General features: G+C 36.3%; 1 protein-coding gene across 6 annotated transcripts in view; it reads right to left on the bottom strand.

Annotated features, from left to right (window-relative positions):
• The window catches only part of GSK3B (glycogen synthase kinase 3 beta), a 194,052-nt gene that overhangs the window by 36,319 nt on the left and 144,124 nt on the right, over positions 1-13,609 (bottom strand). For all 6 annotated transcript variants that reach the window (XM_034411141.3, XM_034411143.3, XM_034411139.3 and 3 more), the window contains one exon: positions 1,849-1,944. In XM_034411141.3, the coding sequence (XP_034267032.1) occupies positions 1,849-1,944 (96 nt within the window). The remainder of the gene's footprint in view (positions 1-1,848; positions 1,945-13,609) is intronic.

Below are 13,609 nucleotides of genomic sequence, written 5' to 3'. Positions count from 1 at the left end.
ATGTTTTGGATTGACCAAGAGCACTGTACTTGTTCAATAATAAAATTAATCCTCCAAAATATAATTTGCCTAATAATTGTGCACATGGTGTATGTATGAATTAAGAATGTTGATTTCTTTTCCTTTCTTTTCCAATCACTAAAAATCAATTAATAAAAGGTGCATGAATGTGTTTCAGTTCAGACTGGCTATGATGTCATGCCTTAGGCTTCTGATTTCTCAAAATAATCTAATGGTTATATTAAAAAGATTTATCATTTTAAGATCTCAGGTGCAGACAATGAGGTAATTAGTATCATCATCAAGATCCAGTCTAATATAAAACAAATAATAAAATTTAAACTTCTTTATTCCTAAAAGTCAGTAAGAAAGAGACTCAAACTGACAAATGTTAGATCACTGGCAGGATCCTTTTGGGGTTCAGAAATATTGCTTCCAAACTGTTAGATCAACAAAATAAGCTCTTCTATTAATGTTCCATCTGTTCCTTTCAACAGACTACACACCACAGAGCTTGACTGAGGTTCAGCAACACTACTGTCCACATTGATCATTGAAATAGAAATAAAATGAGCAAGAATGAACTTTTACAGCTAATGGCTGCAGTGTTTTTTCACCTAGTTGATTGTTCTCATATCATCCTATAGCTTCAACAATCTTTACACTATATCCCTTGCCAGAAAGTAAACTTTGGTACAATTGCAAGGTGTCCTCAAACTGCAAATATGAGTCTATAATTGGAGTAAAAGCTACTGTGAAACTGCAAACTTCACCTATGAGAAAGAACCCCCTGTGAAAGGGAGGGCCTGGCCAGCTTTTTCAACAAGCGAAAAACAAACTTCAAAAAGATTAGTTTCTCATTCTTGTAAAAAAGAACAGTCTAATTTAACTGATATATGGAAGAAAGAAAACTCTGTATTATGCTTTTGACTGGAGATAAAACTGATAAGTTGCATGGACATGTGAATAGTTATGTTTTTTTATTGTTCAACTGTAAATTTTTGTAAACCTTTAGGCCATAATTGTACTCTAAAATACATGTTTAGCCTCTGAGAAGTATAGGGAGTGTGGCTGAAATCTTCAATGTTTTCATTTTTTAGGAAGAGTTTGGGAACATTAAGGAACAAAAATGGGCTTTAAATTGTAACTTTATTATTTTTGCAAAATCTCAGTGAAAACATCAAGTAGCACTGAAGTGGATTTTCAAAAACCAAGATAGAAGTGGAGTGTGACCACAGTCTGTGGATTGGCCATCTCCATTCCATTTTGATTGCCACTTAATATATTTTAGCTTCACTGGACCCTTATTTTATTTGGAGGCCAGAAATTGTGCCTTCTGGTTCCCTTCCACCTATTTTTTTCCCCCAAATTGTGCTATCTCGGTAAAAATTTCTTTCTTGCTGTTACTCTGTTTCAGTCACAATCTGTTTGGCACTCTTTTCACACAGAAGAAACAATGCTGTTCAAAAAAGACCTACTCTAAAAGCCTTTTTTAAATCACTTAAGCAAAAGGCATTTTCTATGCAGAAGAATTCTGTTTCCCTCTTCTTCAATGTGTATGGCAGCATTCCCATCCCAAATTGCCATTGGTAATTCTCATAAAATCTTCAAAATAACTTGTGTAGAAATATGGAGAATTGCAGATGAGAAGAAAAATCTGCACGTTTCAGTCATATCAACAAAATTATTACTCTGAATATAGATAAATAATTAGATTAGCAATTTGTAGAACTATTACATGATATAGTGTGATGGTTCAGTTTATTACTTGTGAAAATAAACATACAGACCTCAGTGTTGAATATGCCCCGCCACACATATACACACAACCATTTCAAAGAGACTCACCTTAGTCCATGGATGTGCTTTAATCTGAGGAAATTTAAATTCTGTATAGTTTGGATTCATTTCTCTAATTTGTTCTCTTGTGGGAGTTCCAAGGACCTGGAAAATAAAAAAAAAAGATGAACTATTAAACATTTCTTCAAGAAAGGGATCACTACCCTTAACATACAGTAAATTTCCTGCAAAAAAATACAATACAGCATGGTATGCATTTTAGATTCCATGAGCCATTTTAGAAATTTTAGATTTCTTGAGCCTGTGTGCAATATCAGAATTTTTTGAGGCAAAACAAAAGGAAAAAACTGGTTTTCAAAATAAATCAAGCCAACTAACCAACCCAAAAAAATATTACAGTAATCTTAAGTCATAGCCATGTTCAGACTTGTACAGTACTGATTAACTTTTAAGTTGCCTTTTGTGGATTCACAGACTTGGATTTTGTGACTACAGAGCCTGTTCAAAAACCTTTATTGCTTACGGATTTCCTAACAGAAATCCTTCCATTACCCATATCACGTATGATAAGGAAAAAGACAGAGAAAATGTCCAGTCCCAAGTGGCATGTGATAGAAAGGAAATATCTGGATGAAAGGCACTTTATCCCAATAAAAGTTAAGGAACTGCTGATCCTGATGCACTCCATATAACTCTCCCTCTTGGCAAGCTAATATAATGGCTATTGAAAGTGTGGTATTTGGAAAGATGAATGTGAGCATTAGCCACAACCAAAGCTTTGACAATCAAATAGGATCATAAAAAATTAAGCTGGGACTAGTAACAATGTAGGTGACTAAAAAGGACCAAATATTTTATAAAATGTTGAATTAGAAAAACAGAGAGAAAGCTACAAAATGCATCTTTATGAAAGTTACAGTGCCAAAACTTCATGAACCTGAAACTCAAGAGAGGTCAAAATGCTTGGTTTTTAGTTTTGAAAGGACTGAATTTAGCTGAGTATTTAACTTAAATATTAAATTTAGCAGAGTAATAGTTTTAGAGGGCTTCTGACAGATTATAGGAACCCCATCTCCTTTACTCCTAAAGAAAAATAAGATTGCATCCTCCACAGAAGATCTAGGCCAGTAATGGTGAACCTTTTCAGCACTGTGCCCAAACTGGAATGTGCACCAAAAACCCAAACACCAGCTGGCTGGTGCGCATCCACATGCCAGCCACCTGGTCTTTTGGTTTCTGGTGTGTGCATGCGTGCTGGCCAGCTGATCTTCGGGTTTCTGGCGCTCTGGCACGTGCGAAGACCAGCTGGCCAGCGCGCATGCCCACGCCAGAAACCAGAAGAGCAGCTGGTGACAGTGCACGTGCCCACAGAGAAGGCTCTGCATGCCACCTCTGGCACATGTGGATTCACCATCACGGATTTAGGCATTATATCTGCCTCTGATTGAGGAATATCATGTAAACCAGTTTTAATAGTGTAACAACCCATGGCTATTATGGTGACCACTAGATAAGCAAGAGGCATATTTGCAAAGACTATTTTCAGCAGAGGGGGATCAGTAGAAGACCATGCAGAAACCAAGACAATGTTGCCTGGAACCTGGATATCTACCGTATTTTTTGGAGTATAAGACACACCTACCTTTCTGTTTTGTTTTTTTTATAAAAAGTTGTTTTGCTTTGTTTTTTAGACAAACACACATACAAACATACAATGTATTTTCTTTGAACAGAGTATTTGGCCAGTTCACAAATTTAAACAGTGTTTAGTCATTTCAATTAAATTTACAATTTCTATATTTCCTTTTTGCCATAATTATTCCTCATCTATTTTTTAAAAAAACCAATATTACCTTTCATCATCTCTAATCTTAATCAAATTCAATTTTTCCCTTCTATTCTATATTATACCCCTTCCCATTGTCATCTATTTTTATATCCATCCTCACATTGGTTAATTATGTAATATTACAATTGTTTAATACAAATTCAACATTTTAATATAAATCAATTAGTTATATAACTATCTTTTTTGTATATTAATCAATATGAACATGAATATTCCAATTATTTCCATGCAATCCAATTTCTTACAAATCAATTAATTATATTTACCAATAATAATAAACCAAATAATTTCCTCCATATATTCCTCTAAACCACAATTTAACCATTTCTGCTTTCAACACAATAGTTGAACAATAGTATCTCAATTATTACAATTCCCTAGTTAAATAGAGCTTTCCCTTTATGTTACTCATTTTCACTTCTTAAACTCTCCCAATAACCCAAATAGTTTTGCCCATATAATCCTCCAAATCACAACTTAATCATTTCTACTTTCATCGCAATATATAATTAAAAATATTTCAATCGTTACAATTTCCCTAATTAAATTTTAAAATGTTCTAGCTGTTATCCAAGCTACAACTTAATCCTTTTTACTTTCACCATCATATACCATTAAAGGTATCTCAATTATTACAATTTATACTTATTCATATTTCTAAAAAAAATAAAAAAATAAAAACTTATCATTATCTAGATTTCAAAAATACAAAGACAAATATTCCAATTATTCATTTCATTTTTACAAATGATTTCCCATTTATTTCTTACTACTATTCATATTTCAATTCTAAATATGTATAACATCTTTCTCTTTTATTTTTTTTTATTTTTCTTTTTCTCCCTTCCCCATTTTTCTTTTTGCCTTTTTCTTTCTCCTTTTTTTCTTTTATGTTTTAAAATCTTGAACTCTCCTCTTTTGCCCTAAATTGCCCATTGTTTGCACCTACCTTTTTTGGTGAGGAAAAAGAAGAAAAAGAAATCTCCCTCTGCCTGTGCCTAATTTTGCGACATTGCAGCAAACAGCCTGCTTTACTTTCATTTTCGTTTTCAGCATAGCTTGATTAGCACAAGGGGAAAAAAAATCTGGTCCAGCAATTTACCCCTTTGCGGCAAGCAGCAGAACCCTGCACAAAACAGTTGAGAGCAAATCAGCTGAGAGTCGGGAGGCCGATCTAATCAACTTGTGCTAATTAGGCTGTGCTGAAGCTGAAAGGAGCTGTTTTTTCTTGCTGTTTGCTTGCAAGAAGGTAACTGCTGCGAGGCACAGGCCAAAGGGTGGGGGCCATGCAAACCGGGAGCAACCCACCACTGTTTCTGAATATATTAAGGATTAAAAACATAGTTAAAAACAGCAATATTCCTGTGATGTTGGAATTGTAACTAATAAAATTAGTAGTCTGAAGAAACATCTAAGTTTTCATCAACTTCCTAAATGCCAGAAGGGAAAGGGCAGATTACACTTTGGATAAATGCAATCAGGGGATATATAGAAGCCTGCCCTGCCAGAACCTATAGGGAGGGACAGGGAATAAAATGATCTCAGAGATACCAGGCTCTGAACATGAACAAATTTAAAGATAATAAGCAACATTTGAATTTGTTTATAAAATGTATATGTTAAAAGAGCCTCCAGAACTGCCCACATTGCTGCGCTCTGTACCAGTTGTAGTTTCTGAATACTTTTCAAAAGTAGCCCCATGTAGACCGCATTGCAGTATTCCAACCAAGCGATGATGGGGCATGAGTGACTGAGTGCTGGGCTTCACAATCCAGGAAAGGGTACAATTGATATACAACACAAAGTTGCATGAAAATTCTGCTAAGGAGGATTGCCACCTGCTCTTCAAGCAGGAATCATGAATCCACAATTGCACCCAGAAGCCAAATAGCAAGCAGTACAATTCTTGGAATAAATATATTTCATGGATACTTCGCGATCATGGGGTTTCCGGTTGGCGAGCTGCAGCGACATGGTGCTGAGTGAGTGACTGTCACCCCTCAACACCGTTTGTCACCGCGTTTTGGGGATCCCTTCGGGGGCGCGGGTCCTGGAGAGCCCCGCGGACAATAGAGAGAGACGGGTGAGCGAGAAAGTGAAGCGCACACACTTCTCGCTAAACCGGGCGGCTCTGTCAAGCCAACGCGTGTGAAGTCAGCCTTTCAATGGCTGACCCGAAGCTGTGGTAGCTGACAACCAGACGGGAAGCAAGGAAGATCGGAGGCTGCAGTGTCGAGATTGAACCATGTCCTCCCTGCCTACGTGAGAGTGAACATCAGGAAGGGGCCGGCGGAGTCGGGCGAGAAGGGCTTAAACAGAAAAGAGCGGCGATGGAGAGTGGAGAATAGACTGAAAGATCACGGAGCTCGACAAGCCGGCGTAGAGAACAAGAAATTGAGGTCGCTGAATTACCTGCGTAAGAAGAGGATCGGTGGGTATAGGGAGTAAGGAAGCCAAAAGAATTCAGAAGAACTTTTTTTTCTCTATTTGCTGGTTAAAGCAGAAAGATGAACTAAGCTGGAGATTGGACTCTATCTAATTGTGCCAGAGAACAGGAAGTGCAGCCATTGAAGAAGTCTGACAGAGCAAACTGAAAAGGACAGGCACGGAGACGATCTAGCTTCGAGGCTTACCATAGAGTTTTGACAGTGGCAAAGTAAACGTGAGAAGAAGACAGGACTGGATGAGACTGGCGGCTGAGTGAGAAAGAAAGAATATCACCCCTTTACTTTTGGGAAAATATTGCTTGCCCCCAACTAAAAACTTGGAGATTTTCCCCTCTCTTTCCCTCTTTCTTCTGAAAAATCTTTTTTTAATATTTTGATTTTCTGCATATTAACATTGTTATCAACAAGAAGCGTAGATCTCTATATTAATTAATTGCTTATATACAAGATATATTCTTATAGAGTTTATTAGATTTATATCTATTTATTCAACCATTTAATTGTATTTAATTATATCTATTTACATTTATATTTATCTGTACAAATAATATTTTCATATATTGATATATTGCTATATTAGAATTACAATTCCTACACATATTAACTTATTGGTAATCAGAAGTATAGAAATTTGAATTAATACTTTTTTTAAGCAGTAATTTAGACATAAGAATTGTAGTTATAGAGCATAGATTTACCTAGGAGTTAACGGGTTATTGTGATTAGAATTACCAGGTCTTGAATCAACTACGAATAAGTAGAAATAAGCCCCTATTAATCAATTATTATTTAACACACCAATTAATTATTATTATAATTACATAACTATAAGTCATAAATCAACTCTTGTTATTCATTTAAGACACTGATTGGAAGTAATATAGATTGATGAATTGATATTGATTGTTAAGTTTATTTAAGATAGTGATTGGAAGTGATACATGTGACACAAGTGATAAATAGACATTGATTTTGGACATTGACTGAAAAAAAAAAAATCCCCCCCCCCATACTTTGAAGAAGTATAAAAAAAGGTGACAGCCAGTGTATGAAAATTTGGAGAAATATCGAGAAAATAATTAGAGAACAAAAAATAATTCTGAAAGAAATGACGAGCATGTCATCAACGATCCTGAAAACAGGGAAGAAGACCCCCTCAAATCCCACCATATCCATGACCTCCCCGGCTACCCAAAAATCAACAGAAGGATTACAAAAAACGGACAAGGCCATAGCAACACCAACATTACTAACAGTACAGTCAACACTGACATTAATCCAAGAAACGATGATGGCCATGCAGGAAAAAATGTCCAATAACCACACCGAACTAAAAACAGATATCCACCAACTGGACCAGAAGATGAATGAGATTCAAGTCTCAATCTCGAACAACAAACAAAGGATCCAGAAGGCGGAGCAAAAAATAGAACAAAATGAGAAGAAACTGGACATGGTAGATCAGACGTTGACGATGCAAAATAAGGAATTAGAAGATTCATTAACACAATTAGAGATGGACAGGGCGTCGTTCTACTTGCGCTTTCAAAATGTGGAAGAAGATAAAGACGAGGATTTGGGAGAGAAGATGGCGGAACTAATTGCAGAAGTACTCCAACAAGACAAACGCGAGATTATTAGAGAACTGGACGACGTCTATAGAGTCCAAACAAACTATGCGAGGAGGAATAGGCTCCCCAGAGAAGTCCACATTAGATTCGCAAGAAAAAAAGTAAAAGACATCTTATACAGTATGGCGAGGGACGGACAAATAACATACAGAGGAAAAGAAGTGATAATACTTAAACAGATCCCGAGAAGAGTGAGGGAGGTGAGAAAAGGATACAGATTTTTGGCTGTGCAATTGAATAAAAGAAATATATTATTCAGATGGCTCCTGCCAGAGGGGATGCTAATCACCTGGCAGGGGAGAAAAATAAAAATAGACAGCTTGAGCACAGCACAAGACTTTCTCGACCAGTTAAGAGGTGCAGAAGAAGAACAAAGTAGTAAGGAGGAAATAGAGGCGACAAATCTAGAAGAGGAAGAAACCGCGGAGGAGAAGAAGACCGAAGAAGAAGCCAAGGAGAAAAAAACAAGACCAGTAAGAGCCGTAAGACTAAATAAGAACTAAAACCAAGCAAGGAAAACAGGAATGAAGGATTTGAAATTAATTTCAGTAAATGTCAATGGTTTAAACGATAGTAAAAAAAGGAAATTAACACTTACAAAGCTAGCAAAACAAAATATGGATATAATTTGCTTACAGGAGGTCCATATAAAAAAGGATGAGGGCAAATGTTTGGAGTATAAAAAATATGGTAAACTATTTACCTCATTAGCAGAAAAAAGAAAGAGAGGGGTAGCAATTTATGTTAAAAAAGGAATTGAAGCAGAATTGAAATATAACGACACAAAGGGCAGAATACTTATGGTTGAAGTTACGATAGAAAACTCTAAAATGTTACTAGTGGGCATTTATGCTCCAAATAAAAAACAAGGAGAATTTTTTCAAAAGTTACGTGAACAATTAGGGAATATGGAACATAATGAAATTTGCATGATAGGTGATTTCAATGGAATTGTAGATCTAGATAATGACCATAAAAGCAATAAAATGAATAAAAATAAAAGAGTGACTTTACCAAAAATCTTTTTCGATTTGGTGGAGGAAATGAATTTAATCGACATATGGCGAACTTTGCACCCAAGCGAAAGACAATTTACATTCTATTCCAACTCGCAACAGTCATGGTCGAGATTAGATATGGCTTGGGTTACCAGGACGTTGGGGTTAGAAATAGAGATGGCAGAAATTAGCCCAAACATCTGGGCAGACCATAATCCCCTGGAAATAAAATGGAGAAATGTAAAGAGAAAGAAACAACAGAGATGGAGGTTCAACACAAAACTATTATGTGACAAAGAGTGCGTAGAAAAACTGAAAGGAGAAATAAAGACTTTTTTTGGAGAAAATGAGAACCAAGGGACACCCCGTGAAATAGTATGGGACACAATGAAGGCTTATCTGAGGGGGGTAATAATATCCTACACCGCATATAAAAACAAACTAAAAAGAAAATCCAGGGAAGATCTTATCAAACAGCTAGATGAAGCAGAAAGGAAACTCCAGAAAATGCCTGGAGATACTGTAGCAAAAGAAAATTGGATGGTGTGGAGACATAAATTAAACATTCTAGATCAAGAAGAGCTAGCCCAAAAAATAAAAAGAACAAAACAGCACTATTTTGAGAACGCAAATAAATCGGGCAGGTGGTTGGCCTATAAATTAAAAAAGGAAAATGAAAAAGGGACAATCCAGATATTAGAAGACGCTGAGGGAAATCTCTTAAATAAAGAAGAAGATAAACTAGAAAGAGCGAGAGAGTACTATGAATCCCTATACAAAGAAGAGGAGACCTCGGAGGAAAAAATAGATCAATACTTGGCAAAGGCGGAGCTCCCGCAAATAATGGAGGAAGAGAAGGAGATGCTAAACGCTATGATAACAACTGAAGAGTTTAAAAAAGCCCTCTCCAAACTCAAAAACAACAAATCACCTGGCCCAGACGGATTCCCAGGAGAAATATATAAAAAATTGGAAGAAATTCTACAACCCAAATTAATGGAAATTTTCAATGAGGTTTTGACGGGCTCAAAAATTCCTGACTCGTGGAGGGAAGCTCATGTTACACTACTGCCGAAAGAAGGTGCCGACCCAAAAAAAATTCAAAATTATAGACCGATCTCACTTCTAAATACTGATTACAAACTATTTATGTGTATAATGGCAGAAAGAACCAAAAAAATATTAAATAATTGGATTCATAAAGACCAAAATGGATTTCTCCCGGGACGACAAATTAGGGACAATTTGAGAATTGTACTAGATACTCTAGAATACTACGAAGAACATCCAGAAAAGCAGCTGGCCTTAATTTTTTTGGATGCCCAAAAGGCATTCGATAATCTAAACTGGAATTTTATGACCAAGCAAATTAAAATAATGGGATTCGGGCAAAACTTCGAAAAAATGATAAAAACTATCTATGATAATCAGAGGGCGAGCATTTTAGTAAATGGTGACAGGACAAGAATTTTTCAAATTAAGAAAGGTGTAAGGCAAGGCTACCCTTTGTCACCGCTATTATTCATCTTGGCTCTGGAAATTTTGCTACGAAACATTAGAAACAACGAGGAAATCAAAGGCCTAAAAATTAGAAAAGAGATTTATAAAACGCAAGCCTTTGCGGATGACGTGGCATTAATATTAGAAGATCCATTAATATCTGGACAAAAAGTATTAGAGGAATTGAGTAAATATGGAGAGGTGGCAGGCTTCAAATTGAACAAATCTAAAACCAAAATACTTACTAAGAATGTAACTGAGATGCAGAAGAAAGAGATAGAAGAAACCTTGGGCTTACAAGTTGTCCCAAAAATAAAATACTTAGGAATTTGGCTAACCAAAAGGTGCTCATCTCTAAAAGAAGATAATTATACTCCATTAATTAATAAATTAAAACAAGATCTGGATAGATGGAAAAAGATCAAATTATCACTTATTGGCAAAATTGCGGCAATTAAGATGAGCATCCTCCCCAAGATCTTATTTTTATATCAAAATTTACCAGTAATTTTAAAGAATTTTTTTTTTCAGAATTAAATAAGACCGTTAGGGAATTTGTTTGGGAGGGAAAAAAATCAAGGATCTCACTTAAAATTCTACAAGAAAAAAGGAATGTGGGAGGATTTGGACTCCCAAATTGGGAAATGTATTACAGAGCAGCAAAGTTGATATGGATAAAGGATTGGATCACCTTGGAGAATAAGAGAATCTTAGTGTTAGAAGGACATGACCTACAGAAAGGGTGGCATGCATATCTATGGGACAAAGACAATAAAAAGAAAACCTACTTCCACAGGCATAAAATTAGAGACTCCCTAATACAAACGTGGGTGGGAATTAGGCAGAGATACTATTCAAAAGTCCCAAACTGGCTTTCCACGGTAGAGGCAATGATTTACCCCAACAGGTGGGGAATGGAGAAATTGTGCAGATACAAAGATATTGTCGATGGAGGGGGAAATATTAAATCAAATGAAGCCCTGAGAGATCAAGGTATAATCTTAGATTGGTGGACTTATCTGCAAATAAAATCAAGATACCAGAAAGATAAAGAAGAGTATGGCCTAGAATTAGGATATAAGGGATTAGACAAAATTTTGATGGGACCAGGGAAAAAAGCGTTGGCCAAGCTGTATAACTATTTATTAGAGGAAGACAGAGATGAGGATATAATTAGAAATCAATTGAGAGCATGGGAGAGAAATATTGGACACAGTTTGAATTTTAATGAATGGGAAGAAGCCTGGAATAAAAATTATAAATTAACTAGAGCAGCCACATATAAGGAAAATCACTACAAAATGCTTCATAGGTGGCATTTGGCACCTGCAAGACTAGCAAAGATGTTCCCCAATGTGCAGCCAAATTGTTGGAAATGTGGCCATGGTCATGGCACCTTCTTTCATACGTGGTGGACATGCCCCGAAGCAAAAAAGTACTGGAGTAAAATTCGGAGATGGTTGAAAGACATACTTAAAGAAGACATTGATCTGAATCCAGAAATATTTCTCCTGGGAATGGTAAAGAAAGGGTACGGAAAGGAAAAGGTCCACCTCCTAATACACATAACTACAGCTGCCAGACTAGCATACGCTCAATACTGGAAAAAGAAAGACCTACCACCAGATGACCTTATAATTAACAAAATATTAGAGTGTGCAGAGATAAGTAAATTAACTCACGAGATAAATGACGATGAAAATTCTGACTATGATACTGTGTGGGGAAGATGGTACGAATGGATAGATGATAGAATTAAGGAAGAAATAAAAGGTGCAGAAATTAATTAGAAATGTATAGTACAAATGACACCAGATTCATGTATATATGTATAAACACTGCGAATCCGATGTTAAACAGAATTGTTATTATATTTTATTTGTGTAAAAAAAAATCAATAAAATTGTGTGTGTGTATATATATATATATATATATATATATATATATATATATATATATATATATATATATATATATATATATATATATTTCATGGATACTTCGCGAGGAGCACTCATCATCACATGAGCTACCATATTCTAGATCAGCTACAGCTTCTAAATACATTTCTAGGGCAACACCATGTTCCATAGTATAATAGTCCAACCAAAGCGACCAAGGCATAGAAGACAGTGAGTTAATCCCTTCTGTTCCAGTAAATGGTTCAATTAGTGCACTATACTGAGCTGAGCAAATACTCTCTTAGCCATAGCTGGTTCCTGCTACTTGAATAGGAGCTCTGGGGATATAAAAGGACCCCAAATTGTGAACTGACTCAATCTGGTAGAGTGCTGTCTCATACAGAGTTAATGATGTTTTAACTCTTCGGAAGCAGACAGACTTCAAACACAAACATGTTTTCCCCTTGTAAATAATCTTCCTCACAATTATTTCTCTAAGATCATTGCTGATGTCTTTACTTTTTGGCATTGTGTTAACACACACCTCAGTATTGGAAATGACATGGTGTAATATGTCATGAGTTGTTATTCATTTGAAGTTGTAGCTATCTACTTTTAAGAATTGCTAAGGACCAGATGATTTTTTTATTATGTCCTGATACATAAAATCATAAAACTCAAACTTACTTTTTCACATAACTGTAAATTATTTTGCATGAGATATAGGCCACAACATGCATGTTTGACCTTTATTCTCGCTTGTCAGCCAGAAAGCCCAACAGTTAAGGGGTGAGTGGGTAATTAAGTGTGGAATGAATTCCATTTGCTTAAATGAAGCAGTTAAAATATTTTTAATTTTAAAAAATTCTCCCTGGATCCAGGTGAACTCTGTCAGTCTCAAATAGTTGAGACTGGAGAACTGGATAGAAATGGTCAACTAAAGTTGCCTCCAAAAAAAAGGAGAATCAACAACTGCAAAAAAGAGCTGTTGAGTAGACCAACTCTTTAGAACCTCCTCAAACAAGGAGAGGACAGAAGACTGCTCACATGTATTCTAAAGAGTTGCTCCTTGTGAAGAACAGTCTCTGGGATGTTTTGAATACTGAAGACAACAGGAATAGCCATCTTGCTCACAACCGCAATCAGCACCTTTCAAAGGACACTACCGTGTTTTCCCAAAAATAAGACCCTGTCTTATTTTCTTTTGATCCCCCAAAAAATGACTAGTGCTCCTTTATGAGGGTGTCTTAATTTTTTTGAGATGCAGGAGGCAGCAAGTGCAGTCACCTCATGGCTGCTCGGCCCCTTAATCAGCTGAGCCTGCGAGGGCCGGGAGCTCCACACACACCCCCGCCTGTGCAAGACTCCACGCCATGCACAGGTGCACATCCAAACTACTCACTCCGTGGCTTTGAAGCCTCCAGCCTTGCAATCCTGCATAGGGAAGGCGGAGGTTTGCTCCAAAACTGCGGCAGAGCATTGC

Source organism: Pantherophis guttatus, chromosome 2 (assembly GCF_059756535.1).
Source record: "Pantherophis guttatus breed Tessera chromosome 2, ASM5975653v1, whole genome shotgun sequence".
Lineage (NCBI taxonomy): Eukaryota > Metazoa > Chordata > Lepidosauria > Squamata > Colubridae > Pantherophis > Pantherophis guttatus.
This window is presented reverse-complemented; position numbering and strand designations above follow the sequence as displayed.